General features: G+C 41.6%; 1 protein-coding gene across 10 annotated transcripts in view; it reads right to left on the bottom strand.

Moving 5' to 3' along the window:
* ARHGAP24 (Rho GTPase activating protein 24) overlaps positions 1–22,801 on the bottom strand; it is a 225,847-nt gene that overhangs the window by 18,840 nt on the left and 184,206 nt on the right. For 9 of the 10 annotated variants that reach the window (XM_032997916.2, XM_032997914.2, XM_032997915.2 and 6 more), the window contains 2 exons: positions 16,087–16,209; positions 3,311–3,518 (listed from right to left, as the gene is read on the bottom strand). In XM_032997916.2, coding sequence (XP_032853807.1) covers positions 3,311–3,518; positions 16,087–16,209 — 331 coding nt within the window. Of the gene's footprint in view, positions 1–3,310; positions 3,519–11,881; positions 12,961–16,086; positions 16,210–22,801 lie in introns of those variants that run through there. The other variant, XM_032997920.2, reaches the window with a different exon arrangement.

Below are 22,801 nucleotides of genomic sequence, written 5' to 3' on the forward strand. Positions count from 1 at the left end.
TAAAAGGCCTCAGCAGTTTTCAGTTGTAGCAGCTGTACCTCCCCTTTCCAAGACTGCAAGAAATGCTGATGTTCCAGTTTTCATACTATGGGGGCTGGGGTGTCAGATGTTTCAGATCAGATACTGGGTTTTCTCATTCTGTGAGTCTGAGAAATTTCAAATACTGGTTCTGTTCTCATACACATAGCTCACAATTCTTCATTAACATCATATCTAACTATAAGATCAAGATCAAGTTAATACATGAAGGTTTTTGCCACTTTTCAACTTGTCCTGGATTCACTCTGAATTTTTATAACTGACTCCAGTATCAGAACATCCAGCTGTTAACTCATGTGAGAGCTACTGTTTGTCAAACATGTTTTACGGTTTAAAATATGGCTGCATTTTCTTTTGAACCTATTTTTCTTCTTCTTTCAAATGTACCCCATCTGTTCTGCTTGTATTTGTTCTGTGGTCTTTGCCAAAGGGCTGCAGATAGGAACACAAGAGATTGGAGAAGGGCGGGGATGACATTTGAAAGGAGTACTAATCATGGCTATGCAATCTTACGTTTGTTTTTGCTTTTAATTCTGCGAGTTATTATTTTACTGAATTAGCTAAGGAAGCATAAAGAAGAGGATTATTTAATGTCTCACACAAACATATGCATAAGCCTACACACACATTTCAAAGCATCTTCACTTGTTCTAAAGCCTTTGACTTTCTTTGACTCGTGCACAGAAAAAAATGTCAATATGAAAAATGGCAAACTCCTCAAACATCAGATCTTTGTATTAGTTCCAACACTGATGACAGCAGCTAGTCTTTCTCCCAGTAAGAGACGGTGACCTGGCACTACTACAGAAGCGTGACCTGGATTCCATTGCGTTTCGTGTACCATCAACAGAACTGTCAGCTCAGCTGTGACTACAAAAATCTTTATTATTATTGGTGCATGAGAACAGGAAAAATGTCAGTGAATAAACAGAACCTAGGTAGATCTTGCACTACCAGACTTCTGACTAATAGTAACACATAATTAGAGATTAAACACAGTGATCTGGAGGTTCATGAGAGAAAGTAAGAGTGGACCCCTAATGTATACATTTTTTTCTTTTCTCCACAGCAACTTCTAATATCGTGGCCACTTTCCAAGAGCTCAACTTGCCAAACAGGTTGCATCAAACCTGAAGACCATGCTGCTGTTCAGCACAATGAAAAGTTACCCCCAAGCAAGGTAATCACATAGGCACTCTATAAACACTGTGAAATGAACTTCACCTCAGAAGTTTACGAATGGAACAAAAGGTTGGAGGAAAAAAGTAGATGTCCAATAGAAACAATGGCAGAGATCAGAACAGAATTTATGTCTGTCTGACTTCTGGACCATTGCTACACCTAAATCACACCGGTCCAAACTCAAATGTGAAAAAGTAAACAGAAAAAGTACCCTTCACAAGGAGACATGCAGACATACAAGGTCAGTGTTCTATAAATTCCCAGCTTCAGAAGCAGAACTGCAGGACCAGCGATTTATAGGCAACTCCTGCTGATGTTTCTAATTGCTGTAGTAGAGATTATGTGCCTTCTTCACAGCAGTAGCATATAAAATCTCTTCTCCATTTCATCTGCTAAAGCTCAGCTAGCATGCCTGTTCCTGGGGCTCATTAGTGTGTGCTACAGACGTTGCTGGAAAACTTTGGAAAAAAACCCCACCCATTTATGTGCCAGAGCCCTGGTCTCATTTGTTTTGAACAGATAGAACTTGTGAACCTCTTTCAAGCTGTACCTCTCACTGCATCACCTTCCTGGACTTTTGGGATGGCTTGTTCATTTAAACAATTCCTCCACATGTATTTGGCACTTACAGGTATGGAAAAAATAACCTTTTGGTTTTGGCATTCACCTACCTGTATCTCTGGCAGAGGTTGTGCTAGAGACATGGCCAGCAATATTTATCTTAATGTCCAAGTAAGGAAAACATACTCAATGGATGCTTCCTTACTATTTTAAAATAAGTTACACGGTATTTGAACAGTCAGCGAGTATGCTGCAAACATTTATCAGCTAACACTGTCACTTCCCACAGTCCACCGGCTCCTTAAAGGTATTTTTTGGTCAGTTACCCTAACTCTCACCCTCCAATGAAAAACTACCAAACTTCATAGGAAGACAATTCACTTTTCTTTTCCAGAGCATTATAAATTCTTGACAATTCTTAAAGTGAAGGTCAGGACTGAGGAAATTGTTGGAGATAAAACAGTATTACAGATGTCTGCCTTCTGTCCATCTGTGATACACATACATTCATGCAAAACACATTTGCTCACTTCATAGGAACAGGAAAGGCAGGGAGGTAAATGATTTCCAGCAATCAGGTTCGTATCATGGCATGGTTTTGCACTAAAAGATCAGGATATGCTTTCCTTCCTGTTGCTTGCACTGCTATCAGTCAGAGATCCCACAAAATAAATGTAAACTGCCTCTTCCCCCTAATTCACATTAGGCCCTCAACTGGAGTGAAGTATCCTGCCTCCATTTTGGAGGTGTGTTACGGATGTCACTTAGGGCACACGCTGCGGACAACCACTGTCTAACTGTCTCTTGAATTGGATTTTCACTACCATCATATTAATTCTGATCTGTGTTAAAAAGGCTATGTGGCATTCATTAACCACTGGTTCTGTTACTCTGAGCGCACACTGAATATGTGGACTACCACTATCAATGCTTATAGAAGGAGAGCTGAAATTGCACAAAAAATTAATCTTACAAAATACTCAAGTCGTACACAGCTGTGTGAACAGGTCTGGGTTCTTCCTTGGCCCAGAGAATTCTCATTAGCTTTGCAAAACTGTATAAATATTGGAATGCAAATTGGATCTGGGCCCTCGAAATCACGTAGGTTTGTTATTACAGTCACAGAGACTTATTTTAAGACCAAAGGCCCAAAATTATAAAGGGATACATAAAAGCAGACTTCCCTTCCAGTCAGTTTTATAGGTAACGGAACATATTGAAACTGGTGATAAGAGAAATTCTGCCTTTGTGGAAGATATTTTTGACTAAGCCAAACCATTAGCAATACTCTTCCTAACCAGCTTTTCACAAATGGAAATTCTCCAGAAACTCTTTGAAATCAGACATCAAAGTCAGAAAAAAAAAGAAGACATTTTAGAGTGATAATAGGAAACATACAGAAAAACCTACACAGCCATGTCATTCTATCTATTGCTGCCACATGTTTTACAGCACCGTGGGTCAGCCAGTATAGCAGATCATGTCCTGTTGAGGCTTCAGGGAGTAGGGGACGGCTGGGGGATTTTACCTGTCAAAAGAAGGCTTCTCTCCACAGTCAAACGCATCCTGTAACTCCTTCACAAGGTTGGCCTGCCCAGGCAGTCGAAAAAGGCCTTCTTCATTCAGCCCCCGCTGTCGGATAAAATCCACACACTGTTCCACCAACATAGGAGCCAGGCGGTTCCCATATCGCTTTTCATATCGGACAGTATCTTCCAGCTTCTGGCCAAAAATACCTGCATGAAAAAGAGAGATCTGACTTGGCTGAGATTTGTAAAAAACATTTGAGGAGCCCTTGTCCTCTATTACAACCCACTCGATTTACAGGTCATTTAAATGCACGGACAATTAACCTACTCCTTTCTTAAGATAAAATGCACAATTTCACCTCTGATACTCTCGTGAAAATACAATCCTGACATATTTTACAATAATGCTTAGAAACCTTATTTAAAATAAAATATTGTAAATGGTTTTTCAGACCATAAACAGAAACCAGAAATAATACAAATAGGATTTTCCATCGCAAAACTTCTGATTCAAAAGTAATACACCTCTCCAACTTCTTTGGTTCATGCTTAACTATTGATGTATCAGTTTCAATGGCATCTAAACGTTACCTTTACACATGGAGGGCAAAAGATTTATAAATATAATGCACGATTTTGTTCCCACTAAACCAAGTTATTAATTAGGTTTTTCCACATAAACAAAGACCATTCCTATAATGTATTACCAATTGCATTATCACTGCCTGCTTTAGCAACAATAAGTTTTGTGTATGAAAAAAGAATCAGACATGAAAGGTGAAATATGCCAGATGAACTGGAGGAAACCTGCATTCGTTCTTAACCTCAGGAGTATTTTTGACAGAATTAACCTCAACCCTGATCTGAGAATATCATTGCTACCACTGGAAAGACAGCTACACTTCATAATCTATTTTGCTTCTCCCCTTCAAACTGCAGAGCTAGCCATCACAGACAGCATCACAATAATGTTTAAGCATGTGTCAGCTGTGATGGAAGCTCTCTCTTGAGATAACCATTTGTTGAACACTATTGGGGCTGAAGCAAGGCAATTCAATTTCTACGTATAGCAAGACAATGAACAGTTCTAAGGCAGTCATGATCAGAAACTAAAGACCAAATAACAGGCTCCTTTTCCAATTATGTACACTATATTTTGGAGGAAAAAAAAAAAAAAAAAGGCAGTAGGTCAACTTATGCCCTTCACTGAGTACACAGTTCCTTCTGGTTTAAAAATATTCAGCAAGGACAACAGAGCTGTTTTGGTTTGCTTCTTCTAAAGAAAGCACAAAGTTGTGCTAGTCAGCTTTTGCTTTTGGCCCAAAAACTTCATTCAACCATCAATTACAAGAACAAGTAATCACAAGCCAAGGTAGTGTTCAGATTGGAACATCCTTCAGGGCAACTTTCAATGTGTACATTTTTCCTCTAACAAAAGATAATTCACACCTCAGTTGTAAGGGGGCAAGTTGCTTTGCAAATGCTCCAGGATGTTATGGCAAGTGGGTAGCAAGCTGTCAGTCACCCATACTGAAGGTCTGGGGTTTGTATTTGAGTGCAATTATTTTTCCTGTAGCACAGGAAATAACTGGAGAAAGTAACTGATGTTCAGCTAAGACAGCCGGAAAGCATTCCGAGATGCAGAGCAGAATATTTTGTGATTTGCATGGTACTCACAATTGTGGATGGCAAAACCAGCAGCGGGTAAGGCGACTGAACATCACACGGTCACTCTTCATTAGCTCTTTTTCATGTACAGAACCCAAACCCCAACAATTAGCAATTAAAGAAGGAGGTTTTTTTAAATTTCAGAGTGAGTCAAGTTTAGCAGAATACTGACTGATGTGGAATATTTGGTGTCCAAAAAGTTCAGCCTCTTCATGCTGGCAGAAGAGTTAAATAATATTTTCTTAATGCTTACATACCTTCCTAACCTCCTGCAAACTGCCTATAGGGGTGGCAGGAGTATTAAATGAACATGGATTTCCTGTATTTGTCTGAGTTAAGGGTTGCTGCTGGCCAAAAGAGAGGAAATCTTCAAGTCCCTCCATTTTCTAGACTCTCCTTCTGAAAGTAGAGGAATTAAGGAGGAAGGTCCACTGAAAGTCAGTTAAGGAATCTGTGTGATTATGGGAGTTTGGAGATTTCAAATCCTCCTTAATATACAAGAAGGCTGCTGTTCAGTGTCCCCCAAATCATCCCTCCTCCTGGTTGAACAAGTCCCACTTCCTCTGCCCCTCCTCACATGGCATGTGTTCTAGCTCCCTAGCATCTTGGTGGCCCTTTGCTCAACTCTCTCCAGTTTTATCAGTTTTATCCCCTACACACACACATTTATTTTTTTTTTTTTCTTTTTAATGGACACGGTATCTGTAATATGGTGTAAAAAATGCTGAGCAGAGGGGGTTAATCACTTCCCTCCCTCTGCTGGCTCTGCTCCTGCTGATACTGCCCACACTGCTTCCTTAGCCAAACCTTATTTGCTGCCAGGTCCACTGCTGGCTCTTGCCCATCTTACTGTCCCCCAGGGCACCCAGGTCCTCTCTGCAGAGCTGGTTCCATGGAGTTGTACCTTCTTAGGTGCAGGACTTGGCCGTTCTACTCCAGTTTGTCCTATGGACGTACAGTCTGAGCTTGCCTTCAAGAGCCCATGAGATTTCTTGGTTTGAAATGCAAGAGTTTTTGCCTCTTTTCAAACAAAATTAATCAGTGTAAGTTAGGATATTCCAGTTATATGTTGAACGATTACAACTCATGCCCACTGACAGTACAGTTAGTATGATAAAGCTTTGTCCTGTTGGCTGTACTTTCTTCTCTCCATGCTAACATTCTTTAATCAGTAATGCACATACTGCAGCCTACATTTCCAGAGGAAAGAGTAAGTTCTCAAACCTTAGAGACTGCTTTGAAACTCCTATTAGTAATGACACTGCAGTCAAAACATATCACTTTCTGTTAATAAATCTTTTGAGATGCTGTCTGTTTTTTCCCCTTCATTATAGAATTGGCTTCCAAAGCATGTCTAATAGGTAACAAATAAAATCAGAATAAGGGGGTTTTGTGCAGTGGGAGCAGAAATCATTCCTATATTATTATAAATTGCTGATGCACCACAACACAAAATATATTGAAACCATGCAGCAACTATAAAGCACTAAGGTGTCTGTAACTAGTGTCAAACAGTATTTTTTTTAAAGACAAATAGTAACAAGTGATTCAAATACAAAAGGTGACTGACATTAAATGGATATAGCAAAGTTGGTTCTGTATTGTAGCAGCAAATCACAGGTACTGGATGAAGAAAACCTTAAAAAAACTGAGAAAAAATAAAACCTGATGTGATAGAGAGGTAACCAGTGCCAAGGAAAAATAAAAATAAAAAATTAATCCAAATCAGAGCCTAAAATTTCCCGGTTCTGGTCCCTGAAGTGTAAACATTGAATTGTTTCTACTACCAACTGCAGTAAGGTATATTGTAAATAAAGGGACTTCTACTGAGACACTTTAAATACAGATAGACTAGGAATGACTGAAAGAGAGACGGAATAACTACAGCAGTTGTCTCATACTTGACTGATTGGATTGAGATCATGCACAGTCCTCAGAACACAGCTGCATTGAGTCTGGCCACACATATACTTCATGGCCAGAGGGGTAGGTTCGTGCCCCATCATCTTCACACGTCAGATAAAGCTTCAGGGACTTGTCTCCCCATCTACATGAATGGTGATAATGCCATATCTACCTCCCAGGCATGAGGCTCTCCACATCCAGCTTTGGGAAGCCATAGCTAGCATGGTCATTCTGACAACCATGTTATAACCTAAAGTTAAGACCTAAGTGTCATGGAAAATCACCACATCACACCTTGAAGTGCTTTTGAGGTCACCATTTATTACACGCTACATTCTCCAATTTGTTCGGGTTTGGAATTAATCTCAGGCAGGCTTGGTTCGGTTTCAAAGTCCAGGCTGAACTTCTCCAAAGGAAGCATTTCCTTCACCTAACATGCAGAACACTGCACCAGGCAGCGCTTGGCTGTGGAAGGAATCAGTCCTGATAAGCCTGCATAAATACTGACTTGAAGTTACAGACTCGCTGATGCCTTATGGAAAAAGTACTCTGTTGCCAGGGGCAGAAGTGGCAGAAACATGACAACTCTGCTTCCTCATCACGTTGTCATAACTTTTACCTTGTTCATCACCTTTCTGGTGTCTGTTGGGTTTTTCACTGTTTTGGAATAAAAGTCACGATCATTGCCCTGTAAGGTGCACCTTCTTCCATTGTCCCTTTCTAATGCTGTTACCCACTCTTACATCACAACTAACTACTACAGAGATGCTGCAGATTAAGAGTTTATGAAGACTAAGACGTTGACCGTTATGAAGCAAATGCAATGCTGACAAGAATTGTGGTTGCAAACATACAGTTACCTTAGTAATTGGCAGAGACAGACAACGGAGAACACTCATCAGTTATACCTGGTAACTACAAGCACCTCCTTTAGAGAAGCAAGGAAAAGATAGTCCAAGTTATGGAGACTACAACATAGCCAAAACCACTGAGATAACTACACACACTGTTTTCTAAAAGTAAATTTCTACTCCAGTAACTAAACAAGAACACCTTTGTGGAGAAGAAAATAAAAGAGAGCCCTCATAACTCATGTTGTAATCCAAACCCAAGTTCTCCTCCTAAATCTTAATGTCTCCAAAATCCAGAAATGCATGGATGCACAAGTGCTGACCTGTGGTTTGGTTTATCCTTGGGATAGGGTGCCAGAGGGGAAACAAATAAAACCGACAAGAAACACTGAGCTTGGCAGCAGCTTGGCTTCCCCACAGCTGGAGGAAGGCAGGGAAATGTATAGGATTCCAGTTCTGACCAGTCATTAGATTTAATCAACAGAACTGCTTTTTCAGAGAGGCCCTTGTAGGTCTTTAAAGCTATATCCAATTAAGCCAAGATCACGCATAACATCAAAGAGGAAAATCACATGCTAGTAAAGGGCATGCCGAGCAGTTATTCATTAACTAGGACATTCCCGTGGCAGAAGTTTTATAAACATATTGAGAAACTGGATTTCCAAGCCTAACAGACACCCACAAAGCTTATGAAAGACACTACAGTGCTATATACAAATTCTACATATGTCTACTCAAGAGTTGTGAAAGCACTGTGGTATTTTCAACGGTACATATTCACAGTTAGAGTATGTTTTCAAAATCTAAGAATGCCACCAGTCAATTATTTCCTTAGCTACTGAACACAGGCAGGGGTCACATCTCAAGTCTATTGACTCCAAGCTTTTTATTCAGTAAGAAAAAAGGAGAAAGATCTAGGTGGCAGTTCTGTCTCCTTGCTCTATAAGGAATTGCTTGAAAAAGCCCACCTGCCACTCTAGCTCTACCACAGCATACGCACTCAGCCAGCCAGAAAGTATCTGCCTTTCCCAAAGCACCCCTCAGCGATTCAGATGACAGCATAATTTTCAGGCAGCATAAAGCACAGAGAGCCCATGCCTGTACGTGTGTTCTCTCAATATGCAGCAGAGGATCCCTGTCCTTCCAAACCGAGTTCTGAGCTTATGGGCTACACTGATCAGAAAGGGTCAGTTAAGGTCAAAGGAATCGATTGCAGCTTAGGATCTGGATGAGAATTTTAAGCAGCTCTCAATTCTGCATCAGTATTGACAGTGAAAATAACAGATCAGGGCTTTCAACAACAGGGCTGGGAACAAAGGTCCTGGAATAACACAAAGAAGTGGCTACCATGGCCACATAACACTTAAAATGGAGTCTTCAATTATTATTTCCTATCAGCTTTCTGCTCTGGTGTTCCCCAGCACTAAATGCTGTTATAAGTGGATCAAAGGCAGGAAATATTTTCTTCTTTACTACAGAATTTCGTAATGTACAGGAGAGGGGAAAAATCTCACCAAAAATAGAAGTGGTACAATTTTGTTCCCACCTCACTCATTTTCTTTCCTCCAAGCCTCCTCCCACCCCGCAGTCAGTGTAATGCCAGCAGTACATAAGGTAAGATAAAGTCCTACCCTGGAGTTTAGCACAGCTGCATACCAGAGGTTACTGCTTAGAAAAAAACGACTCTGAAATAAGAGCAGAACTATCTACAGGCCAGAAAGGAAGATGGCAATTTTGAAAACATCACCAGGAACTTATCACAGTCGATCACATCAGGGCCTGCATCTTTTCTCTGGCCGTGGCCAATGCCAACTCCTCCTCCAAAACCCTGCTCACCCAAATTCACCATGCTAATGAACGTTCTCACCATTGCCTGCCAGCAAAGTTACTCTCAGTTATTGCTTCCTCCATTTATCCTGCATTTATTTTCAGGAGATTCCTATGGTGGTATTTAAACAGAGAGCACCTTATCTAAATTGGATTTTAAAGACACTTGGCTCTGTCTCTCTTCAGATGCTGCTGTCTGAGCACTGACTTCTCCTATGACATGAGACGCCTGACATTTAATTTTTCAGTGCCTATCACAATGCAGCTTTGATCTGGATTTCCAAGAAGGGTTCTACACCTCGTATCATCACTGAAGATTACGATGTTCTTCTGCCTAAGCGTACATTGTCATGATTCCCTTGTAGTTCTTCCAATGACTACCCAATGGTTTTCCCCATGAATTTTATTTTCTGCATCATGTTGCACAGCTTAGCACTAACTGATCTGCTTTATGTAAGTAGGGACTAGGTTTGCAGAAAGCTAGTCTTGTCTTTTTTTATACTTAGATATACAATTTGCAAGTGAAGTTATAAGAATTCAGTATGCCAATTAATAAGACAAATTAGTTAGCCTAATTTGTCTGTGCAACCATAGTAAAGACTTGACTGAAAGTCCAGTTAAAGTTCATCTTTCTGTTGATTTCAGTGGGACATGGATCTAGTTAAACATGCCCACCCAGCAGTCTCCAGCTCTGATCTAGGGGCCTTGTGACAATGCTCTTGACAGAAAACTTGTATAAGAAAGCAACTGAAAAAAATTGTATGTAGAGGAAAACAAATCAGCATCATGGCCTCCATCATTCTGTCCTCTGCCCCAAGCGCTGCAGCTTCACTTGGAGTTTTAGACATGAAGAGTGTCAGTGTCAGAACATATGGGGAAAGAATCAACGGCTGAAGGTCTCCTTGCAGCAGCTAGGGCTGCACTGCGGGCACAAATGCAGCCATCTGCAAAATTATCAGTTCATCCTTTACTCGATTTTCATACATTTCTTAAACAGTTAAGTATGTAAGCAGGTCACGGGAGCTCTAATTCACACCAACACCGTGAAATGCACTAACACACTTCATAGAGATACATCTACATCCTCCTGACCAGTCTCCAGAAAGACCAAGGGAAATGTTGGCCTTGGGGAGCAGGGACACAGGGGGCAAACAGCTTTCAGTGCTATCTCAGCAGCAGGCGATAGCTGATCTCAGCTGAGTCCTTCACTAGTTGTGATCCCTCATTTCAGGGCATCGCCCCTGACTACCTGTGGACACAACCCTCAAAAGCAACGATGCCACTACATCACTGCTGAGTCTTGTGAGCAGAGAGCTGCACGGTCTTGCAAAAGCACAAATGGCACCATGGAGGAAGAGTTTAGGGAGGAGTAGGAGATGAAGATGATCATATTTGTATAAGCCCTGGGTAAGATAACTTCTCACACTTTAGAACAACATGACAATTTAGCCCTTTCACTTGGATTTCTCTGTCCAGCATAGTTTTTAAGGTAGCACCAATATTCTCTTCCCCCACACAAAGTTTTCGTCCTCATCATAAAGGTAGTTTCTCCCCACCCATCCCAAGCACTGTAGCACCTTATCATCACTTGTCATATCTCTTTCTCAGACATGTGTTTTCCTTCCAGAGCTTCCAGCTGACATATTTTGAGAGCCAGCCTCCTCTTTGCCCTCCTCCCCCCTAGTACTGCCATGCTCTGCTTCAACAGGAACATGTGCAATGCAGAAGAAAACTAGCTTTAAACATCTCTATGCAGCAGGTGGAAAGGCAAACGCAGGCTGCAGGGCAGCAGGATGAACTGGCAATGCAGCATTTGCAACAGGACAGTGCACTGTAGGGCTGCACTTCAATCCATCAGAAATCTCTGAGACCAAGGACATAGTCTTCTGCACAGATGCACATTTATCACATTGCTTTGCTCCCTCTCTTCTCCCCCCTCCTCATTCATAGACAAAATACAAACCCAAACTCTTTTCCCTGATGTTCTGCCAGACAAATAGGTGACTCAGAGCATCACAGGTCTGATTCCTCTACTGCTCTCACTGATTTTTGCTTAGAGGCTCTGCAATAATCTTGTCTCAAGCCACCTCATTCAGGCAGCCCATTCACAGGCTATTATATAGAGGAGACAGTATCAGCTGGCCACCTACAAACGAATGAACAAAGAAGTAAATAATAATTCGTGGAATGTTGGCATCTGCATTGTTTAATGCCTTTTGTTTTGGTACTCTCATCTGCCCCGGCACACACAGCCCCCTTGACTTCTCAGAAACCATGGCTTCACTAGCAAAGCAGAACACAGCGACAGAATGAACCTACCTTTACGGAAACTAAAACACCGTTTAATTCTCCTATAAGTAGTTTTAGGAATGAAAGGAGCTGCTGCTAAGGCACCTGGGCTGCGGACTCCAGCATTTCTGTCTTCAGGCATCATACAGGCCAGAGCCCCCACGTTCCTCCAAAGCTTTCCTTTACCAGCTGCATCCAGACGGAACACTACGACTGCTCATCGTCACTGGCTGCTGAGGAGTTTTTATAATAGCGTATTTTCCTCTGGAGCTAGGAGATTTGCAGTCTTCTAGATCTTGGGTAGTGATTTTTAACGTTCTCCTCCCTGCTTCAGTTTTACTTTGGGGAGCAATTTCCTTCCGTCTAGTTCCTTTTGCTTCTTTTATTTCATGCAGCAAGACAACTGTCTATTATGTAATGTCACAACAAAAGAGTTTCAGCAAAAAGATATATCTTCCATTCAAACAGAAGTGCCTGCACAGAGGGGGAGAAAGATCTCTTCCTCCCAGCTGGAACAGGGGGTTGAGTGGCGGAGACTCCAATTCTACCGGAAAAGGTCAGTGCTTCGCGGTGCGCAAGGGGAAAGAGAAGAACAATACTAAAAAGGCCGCTGAAGAATCCTCCAGGATACGACACTCCTTGCTGGCTCCCTTTATCTCTGCAACTGTGAAGCAAAAACAACAGCCCCTTCACCTAAGAGGCTCTCTGTCCATAATAGATTCCTTTCAAAAGGCTTTTTATAGACTCAGCACCCTGATGTTCTCATGGGCTTCCCGCTTGTTTTATTGCCTTCAAACTGCCAGAAGCTCTCACGGGAGAGGCGCGTCAGATGCGGCAGCAGCGCATCTTTGCCGGCAGGATCCTGGGGAGCTGCTGAGGAGTACGTGCCTGCACACGGGGATGCTCAGCTTGCCTGGTCCCTCCCAGTCCCACGCCTGGCAATGGCAGCCACGGCTGCTGCTGCGGCCGCCCGCGCCAGCCCCCTGCGTGCAGCAGGTGCAGGGGAAGGATGAGGAGAAGGGAGCCGTGGCCACGCAGATCTGGCTGCTCCTCCGGGTGACTTTGAGTTGACTTCAGGCGGCTGTCGCGTGCGGCAGCCTGAAAAGCAAGCAGGCTGTGCCTGGCTCCCGCAGGAGGTGCCAGACCTTATGCTGCTAACCCTGCGAAAATGCTCATGCTCCTTCTTCTTGCCTCCTCCCTCCCCCTCAGTTGCAAGCTCTGCAATTAATGCTCAGGCCTTTCCCTCCTGTAAAAAATTGCCTTTTTAATCTAATCAGGAAAGGAATTTCATGTGCAAACAGGCATTACGTGCCCTGGTTCATTTACATTTCTTTTCCCTTTCGGATTTTTTTCCACAGTCACCTTATTCTTTTGGTGCAAAACCCAAGCTGTTTCTGATCACCTTAGCAGATTCCCACTTGCCCCTCTCCCACCTTCTCGTTCTAGCACAGGTTAACAAATAACAATTTAATGATACGGTTAATCATTTACAGAGCTCCTTGCTCTGGTACCAGGAGTCCTTTCCCACTGCCAGACAAACTTTAAATATTAGTGGCTCACCAAGGCTCAGACACATCCGTTGCATTTGTGTACACACACACGGAGCTTACTTACAATGCTTAAAAAAACCCAGAAAATTCAAATATGTTACTCAAAGTGGCACTTGACTTGTATGACACTAGACTTTTGTGGTTTACCATCTAGTGCTGACATTTAGGAAGCTGGTGTTTTGATTCATTAGCTGTCTGAAATAATTTGGTGCTACAAGTAATTACTTGTTACTGGCTAGTCATCATCATGTGACTACAACTTTTCTGTATCTTCTTTACAGCTAATGTAATAGATAAAAAGATCTTTAGCTTCAGTGGCTACAGCTCAAAGGCAGACTCTTAGACAAGTTAAGCCAGAAGTGTCCTTCTTTAGAAGGGTCAGACTGTTGCAGCAGTTGTAGCAGCATCCATTTAGCAAGGGATAATAAAAATATGAGTGTGTTTGGCCATAGGTAATTACAGAACAGTTAGTAGAGCTTATTAAGACTTGTTAAGATAGCTCACACTATCAACTGAAGTCAACAGTTACATAATAAAATGGGGGACATGCTAGAAACACAGTTCTTAATTGTGACACATCCCACGACACTGCTTTTGCCTTGTTATCACGGTCAAACCTTCTCCGTGGACACTAAATCCAAAATCATGTTCCATCTATTCTCATGTTTTCCAGGGAGTTAACTGTTTGCTCCCCAGTAAAAATAATCCTGAGTCAATATATTTGTTCAAGGAATCAAGAACGTCTTCCGCGAGGTTCTTCCCTCAGTAATTGGCATTAAACACTCCTACAACAATGACGGTGTCCTGAGAATTTTCGTGGTGGCTGGAAGGATTCCCAGCTGTAAGCCAGAAATAGATCTTGCCCTATAAAATCAAATGAGGGGCCGCTGAAGAAAGCACAGGGTCAGGACGCAGGAGATTTGGTTTCTATTTGTAGGTCTGTGCATGGACTTGGGCTAGAAATGGCGTTTCACCTTATCTCAGCTCCCTGCCTGTAAAATGTAGACACTCCTCCAGTTGCAGAAGAACTGCAAGGTTGCCTTTCCTCATTATTTGCCACAGAAAGATACTGTGGTGCTGGAAGCCAAGTGCAAAAAACCACAAAGATACTTTTCGAAAAATCCCGTTATGACCCCCAATTTATTATTGCCACAGTAGCTTATACTGCTACTAGACTGGAGTAGGGGAACACTGAGGAGCTCAACACGAGGCCTGCTTTACAAAGACAAAGTTGGGGGTGGGTAATCTTCATGCTATGATGAACAAGCGGATTTCTTACCTAGCCTTATTGCTGAAGACTGTGCTCCTCCCACCTCCCCTCTCCCAAAACAACTCAATATGCCTGCAGAAGATCACAACTTTGAAGACAAACCTTTCATTGTGTGGGTTTGGGGGTTCATTTCTTTGTTTTGTTTTTTAAGCATCCTCTTATAAGACCTACATGCCCAGATCCAGGACTGTGACAGCTTATTAACGTATAGGGCCAGATCCCAGAGAGATGACTGCTTAGCATCAACTTTCCAGGACACATTTGCCCAGGGGGAGCCAAAAAGAAGACAACCATGTCTGAAGGGGTACCAGGCAGGCACTAGCTGACCAAGTCCCTCAGCGCAGCCCACTAGTGAGGCCGAAACCTTCTCTCAAGAACTGTGAAACCCGACTAAAGCACAAAGGAAGATGGGTGGCTTACAGTAAGTTCTGTTTAAAATGGTAGTTTCCTTCAGCCACTCCCATCCTCTCTCCTGTGGTCTACCTGGCAGTTGAGAAAAAGACATCCGAAGTCAGCAATCACAGTTTTCAGTGATAACTGTGCTTCTCAGTCATGAAACAGCACAGACAATCCTGCCCGACTTACTTTACCAGCAACCTGCAGACAAGACCAAAAAGTATCTGATGCAATACGGATGCTCCTTCACAGTGGAAAAATATTTCTGACCCCAAACTTGGAGATTTGAGAGCTCCAAGGAACAGACTGATTACCACAAAGACATTTTGTGCAAGTGTATCAATCATACTTGTATTATAATAATATAGACATTATCACCAGAATAATAATGATGAAAAGTATGATAATAATTTGCAGACCATTCAACATAAGGGAGCTTTTAAAAAAGACAACTAGACATTCAACAATAAATTTTGATCCAGTACTACTGAAATTATTGGGTATGCCAATCAAAAGAAAAAGAATCTACCCTATACTGCTAGTGCTAATATTCTGAGGTTTATATTGCAGTGCATAGCTTTATATACTACTATCACTGGTCTTAGTTGTCACTTGCAGGAGAATCACTGACAGTTTCTTGTAACAAGCGTTTATGAAACACATGGACGGTCTTTTAGCTGGTGATGAAAGGAATCACCCTGCTTCTCCCTGTGGGAAAACTGATTTCACAGAAGACCAACCTTCTGTGAAAACTTCCCCTCACCTTGGTAACGCGCTATCATGTGCCATCCTCCTCAAGGGAAGCAGTTCCAGACAGTTTAAAGCCTTTTGAGTCCTCTGCACGGGAACATGCCTGATAACCACATCGCATGTGAAAACAGAGGGTTTAGTCCACTTGTTTTGAAAGATCTAGACCATTTTCTCCTCCTCTTCAAAACTCTGGCTGTGACTGAGAGACGACAGAACCCTTATGTGCTTCTGTGTACCTGGGAGCCTTGAATGTTCCTTCACTGACTCACCTCCTCCAAATGGCGCCCATATAACCCTGCGAATGGATTTCACCCAATCCTCCATGTCATTCTGTGTGCTCGCCATAAGAAGGTACGTCTCATGATTAGCTGTCATCCGCTCTCGGTCTCCTCCTGCAAGAGAAGATAATTGCACTTAGAAACCCTTTTGCTTCCCGGCCAAGTTCCTGCCAGACCGACTGCTGAAAGCAGTAATAGCGGCTCCATAGCAAGCAGACACAGATACTATGCAGTGGAGTGTTTATCGTCAGACACGGCATGAAAAGAAGGTCCTGTAAGTGCATTCCCCATCAGACAGCTAGAAGCTGTCACACTTCCAAAAGGAAATGAGAGGATAAATGTCATTGGTAAACAAAAACAGCCCCATGCCATTCCAAGAACCACAGGGGCCTGCACTAATCTGTAACTTGATATACACACTGGCAGTCTTGCAGCAGTTATTGTACCATGACAGAGAGAATAAATGAAGGGAGAGAGAAGTGTGCTTTGAACAAGTTGGGGTGACTCCATTTTTATTTTCAGGAACACAATGTGTCACATTCATAGCAACGACATTTGATATACCCAAGTGTTGCTGTAAATCTCTAAGGAGAAGGCAGCTGACACTAGTAGCTGACATGGTACACCCCGCTGCCTTGGATGGGTCTGATGAGAATTAGATTAAGAGGAGACACAATGCCTTATTATCCTTTATTTAAAGGATGGGGCCAACACTAAGAAGGTTTAAACCAGAAGTTGGCTTGCCACAGCTCCAGGTTCTCACACTTGTAGTACTGCTACACCTTCCATCCTAATGGGCACTATGTTGGTGCAAGAGCACGTGGGGATTCAAACCACCTTTCCAGCACTGCAGAAGGAGCAAACCCTTCCAGAAAGATACAGCCAGGCATTTTGAAGCCCTTTCACTGAGCCAAGGGCATGCATGCATACCTCACACGCAGATGTGATGCACCTAGAAATCCCATGGGTTCTGTGTTCATCTCTTTCCAGCTTCTTCCATCCCTGTTTTTGAATCTAGTCATATCTAAAGTAAATATCTCTGTCTGTTACAGCAGTAATACTGCTCCTGGGAAGTCTTCCAAAGAGTGCCATGCTCAGAGCTGGACACTGGAACAGCTAGGTTCCTAAAGAGAAATTTCTTCTTAAGGGCTAGAAAATCCAACCATGACTTCCTGGCACAACCATTCTAAGTGAACCTGCTCATACAGTCCACACTTTACAGAATTAGGACACACAACTGTAAGAGGGTCTTAAGTGACACTTAGTGAACACAAAAGCCAGATTTTCCCAGACCCAGGCAGATTCTGCTGAAGACTTATTCTTAAGGTTTACATCATTATTCAAAACTTAAATTTGAACTTGGAGGTAAAGAGAGACTCTGGTTTTCTACAGTCAAAATACAGCCACTCGTATCTTATGTTCACCAAAAAGGCATCCAAAAAAGTAATCCAACAATCTGAAGTACAGTACATTTTAGACTAAATCACAGTTCAAACATCTGAAGAACACCACGTTTTTCTACGACACAGTTAAAAGGTAGGAATGAACCTATTTTAAGTGCCAACAGTAGAGAAATATCAGCATGAGCTAAACTGCATTGTACCTTTTTGGAATCTTTTCAGTGACTAGCATTAAGAATTGGTACAAAACATCGGGTTTGCTTCTATGCTATGCTCTGTTATTTTTACCTTACAAGAAGCAGAGGATGAAAGTATGGGCAGTGGGAAGCACTAGCATCCCCAATGGTAGTGTTCCACATCAACCCTGCCCAGCAGAAAGCACCGAGTCAGGTCCTGGAAATTTACTCCCCATCTCTACCTTCCACATAGTCATCTTGACCAGAACGAGGATGAATCCTTCTCATTCAAGCATGAAGAGTAGACATGGTACTGTCTACAGTCTACTTAAACTGGCATATTTTACATCTCTAGAGTTCTCATCCTGAAAAGACCCCAAAATAAAGATACAAACAGAAAGCCTCAGTATACTGTCACAGCTATTAAATATAATAGCAGTAAATATATTATAGAGAGAAAACATGCGATGTAGTTGTGCTCTATTTCTGGCTGATTGGATAAATACATTTTTCAGTTCCTATCATGCTGTACTGTAGCTTTTTTTTTGTTTTGTTTTGTTAATGGACCAGGATCTTTCAAGGTGCCATACAAAAAGAACAAAAAGATGTGTTCACACAAAATACATATCAGATCCAGGAACAAAACAAGAGGTGACCCAATTTTCTTACTAAAGAGACAAGAAGAGAGATGACAGCCATAGTCAAGTGATGGTCCTTCTCTCAGGTGTCTGCCAGATCACTCCATATTCTTTTAATAGCCTGCATATTTAAATTCTGCAGGTTATGTGAGATTTACTCAGTTATCATGTTATGACAAATTGAAGGGTGTTCTCCAGATAAACTGAATTAATCCCAGAAGTCTAAATGGTTCATTTACAGTGTGGATTCCAGAGCAGTACTATAAACTAACTCAGGTAAACACCCACTCAGCTAATACAGAATTAATCTGTGTTTAATTTTGCAGAGCAGGAAAACATAGCGTTTGGTTACATTATCTTTTGGTGTGAGAAAGCGAAGCTTTCCTAACAAAAGCAGCTTCATTACTTTATAACAATTCTGGATCTGTCTACTTTGAAATGTAAGTCCTTTCTTTCATATCACAATATCTGATCTTGCAGGGTTCTTCTACTTGTGCATTAATTTAGTTATTATTCAAGAACTGAAGCCTCACTAAAAGATTCTGGGGGATACAGCAGCACATGTTGAATTTGTGTTGTACTGCAAATGTTAATTTTTAGAAGGACTACATTTTAAACACAAAATTAACGAGACCAGGGGAACAGACAAGCAGAAATTACCATGATTCAGGAAAACACCATCTCAGATAAGTAACATCAGATAAACAGAAGCAGAATTAGAAGGACCTTTCTGGATCTTCAGGAGGTCCGCAGGACACTTCTGAAAGACGCTGTTTAGAATTTCCACTTCACTTTTTTTTTTCCCTTATAATATTATTGTTATGATTATAATGAAGAATGAGTAGATCGCAATCTCCAAAAATCAGACATCTATTCATACCACAGATACTGGCATTGAGTTCATCAACTTGAAAATGGTGCTCAGCATGAAGTACACTAGATGTGAATTCATCCTTATTCCTTTCCTGTGGGCATGCAAATCATAATGTATTTTACCTGTATTGTTGCATAGCTCCAGATTATGCCTTCTCAAATTTCCTTTCCTGCATTTGCAGTCCAAGTATGAGAAATGCCTAATCCTGTGTGCTGTGGCCTGCTTGTGAATAGCCAATTTAAGGGGCTGGAATATGAACTCTGCTTTTTTTTTTTTTTTTTCCTCTTGTTACATTGCAGGTGTCACAGGACCTGGAAGGAGCAGAATCCAATCTACCTGACTAAAGAAGCCAACTCTGGCATATTCAAGATGGAAATCTGTTGTTTACACAACTGATGTGTATATCCTGTTTCTTCCAGCCTCTGCTAACAGCCAAAAGTAATTGGATCTATACTGTTTCTCAGAACTACAATGTAATATCACATGTTTTTATTCCTGCAGTCCTAACCAATTCCTAATCTGTTTTATTTTCTTGGCAGCACCAGAAATTAATTCTTCCTACCATCCATTTGGAGTGGAAACAGTGGAACAGCACAGTACCATGATGAATCTTCCACTCGGAACAGGTCAGATTTCTCCTCCTGCCCACTTTGGCACTAGCAATGACTTACAGATTCCCAAGTGCTCCTTCCTTGCCTTCCTGGGGGCTCAGTAACCAGTAAATACAGACCACTGCTGGGCTTCCCAAGCAGGACAGCTTGTGACCACTCAGCCCCATGCTGGGTGCAGCTTTGTGCACTGAACCAGCACCACTTTGATACAAGCGAGGCGAGGTATTTTAAGAACTCTTGCCAGCAACCGGGGAGGGGGAAATAAAATAAATACAGAGAGGTCGATTCCTACAGGGAACCACTCCACAGGGGAAAAGAAAGGGAACAGCTTGCGCTTGCTCATGCAGCACCACACTGCACACTTGGAAAAGCATGAAGAGGCAGTGACTGAATTTAAGGGTGATCGTTTCCTGAAATAACAGGCTCAACAGCTCTCCTGCTTTTTATCGCCATCAATTAAATGTGAACACGCAGACATTTTGCATTCAGCTGCAGGAGGAAGGTGTGGAGGGGAAGGAGGTCGTGCAAGGTGTTTTTTCTTTGTACTCTCTCCCTGTCTACCCAACACCTTTCTTTTACCTGAATGTACCCAGGCTGAACTCCTAATGAAATACTTACTTGTTCTTTTAAAAGCATCTTGGATTTCTTGCTAACAGTAGTTCCAGCATTCTTGAGAATGGAACGCAAAGGGATTAAATTCATACCAACTGCTTAAAAGAGAATTTTCTCCCAGGAGGAACATCAAAAACTAGGATTAATCTGATTTTTCTGAGCTGAGAATGTCATGGCCAACCTCAAAAGAATATTCACATTCCAACAAGAAAAAAAAAATGGGGGGGCCAATTTTGAAATGAAACAGTTCCCTGCTCCCTTGTGCCTATTTCTTAGCCACTTCTTCTGAAACCTTTGCTCTCATCTTGGGAACTGAAAGGTGGTGAAAGACAGACTGGCATTACAGCAGAAGCCACCATGTTTTCTTTAGAAACATCCTCCTGCTTAGATGCTTCACTTTTGTTTCCTACATTTTTAATTTCTCAGGAAAATGCTAAATAATAAAATTTTAGCCTTCTACCATTTCAGATCAATACACCAAATGCACCTCCTACTCATCACCTCACAAAAAATAAGCCACATAATTATAAAAATATTTAGATGTGTAAATATTTACACATCTGTGTTTTGCATAAATCTTCCAAGTGTAGCTCAATGTAGAAGTAAGTGCCATCCCCCTGTGCAATGAAGAAGGCATGCTCTTCTCCATTCAGGTGTGTAAGGCTATGTAATTTACAGTTCCTGATCAGGACTCCAATTAATATTTCATCACAAGCAAAACACCAATAATTATGTTAGAATTTATGACTCTTCCACTACACTTTATTTTCTTAAATTTTCCCCTCTGCTGGAAATGAACTGCACATTAAGTGGCATACTTAATCTATTTCTCTGGAAAAAACCCTCCTGCATTTCCTTCATCAACTTTCATCTTACAGCATTTGCATTCAGGCTTTTTAATCCTAAACAGAAATCATCTTTGCAAGTTGTAGAGGATACCAGAATATGAGAAACTGAGATGAACAACCTTATTCTCATTTTTTTTTCCTAATGAAATTCCTTGTTTAAGAACAAAATAGAAATTATGATTACCCAACCTTGACAGTAACTCAACACTAACCACTGCTGTTTCTATGCTTTAAGCATAGAAGTCTGATGACATACCAATAAGCTACTGAAAGACAGTTCAAATCCATACACCTCTTCCATATACTGACCCTGGCAACAAACTATCATAGCTGTTCAACCTTATAATCACACTTGACTTTAATGTAGCATAAGAACTCTTCTGCTGGCCACTGACTGTGCTAATGAACCCTGAGCCTCCTGAGACTGATGGAAACCACATGTAGGTGTCTTTCAAGGATGATTTGGGTTCCTGCATTGAGGTGATATGGGACAATTTGCCATTCAAACTGCTCTCAAGCTGTTAAACCAGTCTGAGCACTAGAACATGTAATATTCATACCAACTGGGCCAGTGGAAAAAACAAACTGCAAAAAACTTGGTCAGAACACAGGTTGAAATTTGCAAAGTAAAATGAAGAAGCTAAGCTCTGGGATGCAACTGTATTTTAATGAGATTTTAATGTGTTTGCTCTCAGATTCATTGAGAAACCTTTTTCCATAGCAAGTGAGACTCTGTGTTGAAGGCTTAGCAACTGCTGCACCTCAGATGACCAATTTAAAGAACAGAGACACAGCTACTTGAAATTTGAAACATTTTTGAACCGCATATACGGCTTGCTAAGCAGCCAACCTTATGTTCATACACCTGCATTGGTGGGAGAGGAAGTAGAGGCAATGAATTTCTGTGTATCAGCTGGGGACTTACTTCTGATGATGCAGGTACAACACAGAGCCTGCAGACAAGAGCTGGGGGGGTGTGTGTGGTGGGTTCGGATTTTTCTGTTGATTTGTTTGACTGTTTATAATTTTAAAAAGCTTCTTTATTCTTACACAAGCCTCGTATTGCTCCAGCTCTTCCTGACTGTGTAAAACTTTACCAAGAATTTACAGCACCCTCTTAGTTCAACTAGGATGAAAGAAGGAGTATGTATCCTAAGTTCAAGCCACTGTCACCTTTTTCTTTTACCACAAAATGAAGGTAGTCTGGAGAACCAAGTTTTTAATGATCATGCAAAAACTCATGTCAAAAAGAACCACCACACTGTGTGATTATCAGAGACAAATGCTCTGTATTTACAGGAGCTTCAGCATTACTTCTGAAGTGACTGTTACTGAATATATGCTGTATCTTCTCATCAGGAAAGACCTGCTACAAAGAACATGGTTATATTTTCTGACAATACTCAACTTACATCTTTCATGGCACAGCTTGTCTAAAATATATCTAGATCATGAAGGTGGAAAGATGCCCATGAACTGAAGATGTGATGTTGGACTTTGTGAATCTGAAAATCAACCAGGGAGGCTAAGACCAAGGTGGGTGGAGG

Source organism: Tyto alba, unplaced genomic scaffold, assembly GCF_018691265.1.
Source record: "Tyto alba isolate M040663 unplaced genomic scaffold, T.alba_DEE_v4.0 Super-Scaffold_23, whole genome shotgun sequence".
NCBI classification, from domain to species: domain Eukaryota; kingdom Metazoa; phylum Chordata; class Aves; order Strigiformes; family Tytonidae; genus Tyto; species Tyto alba.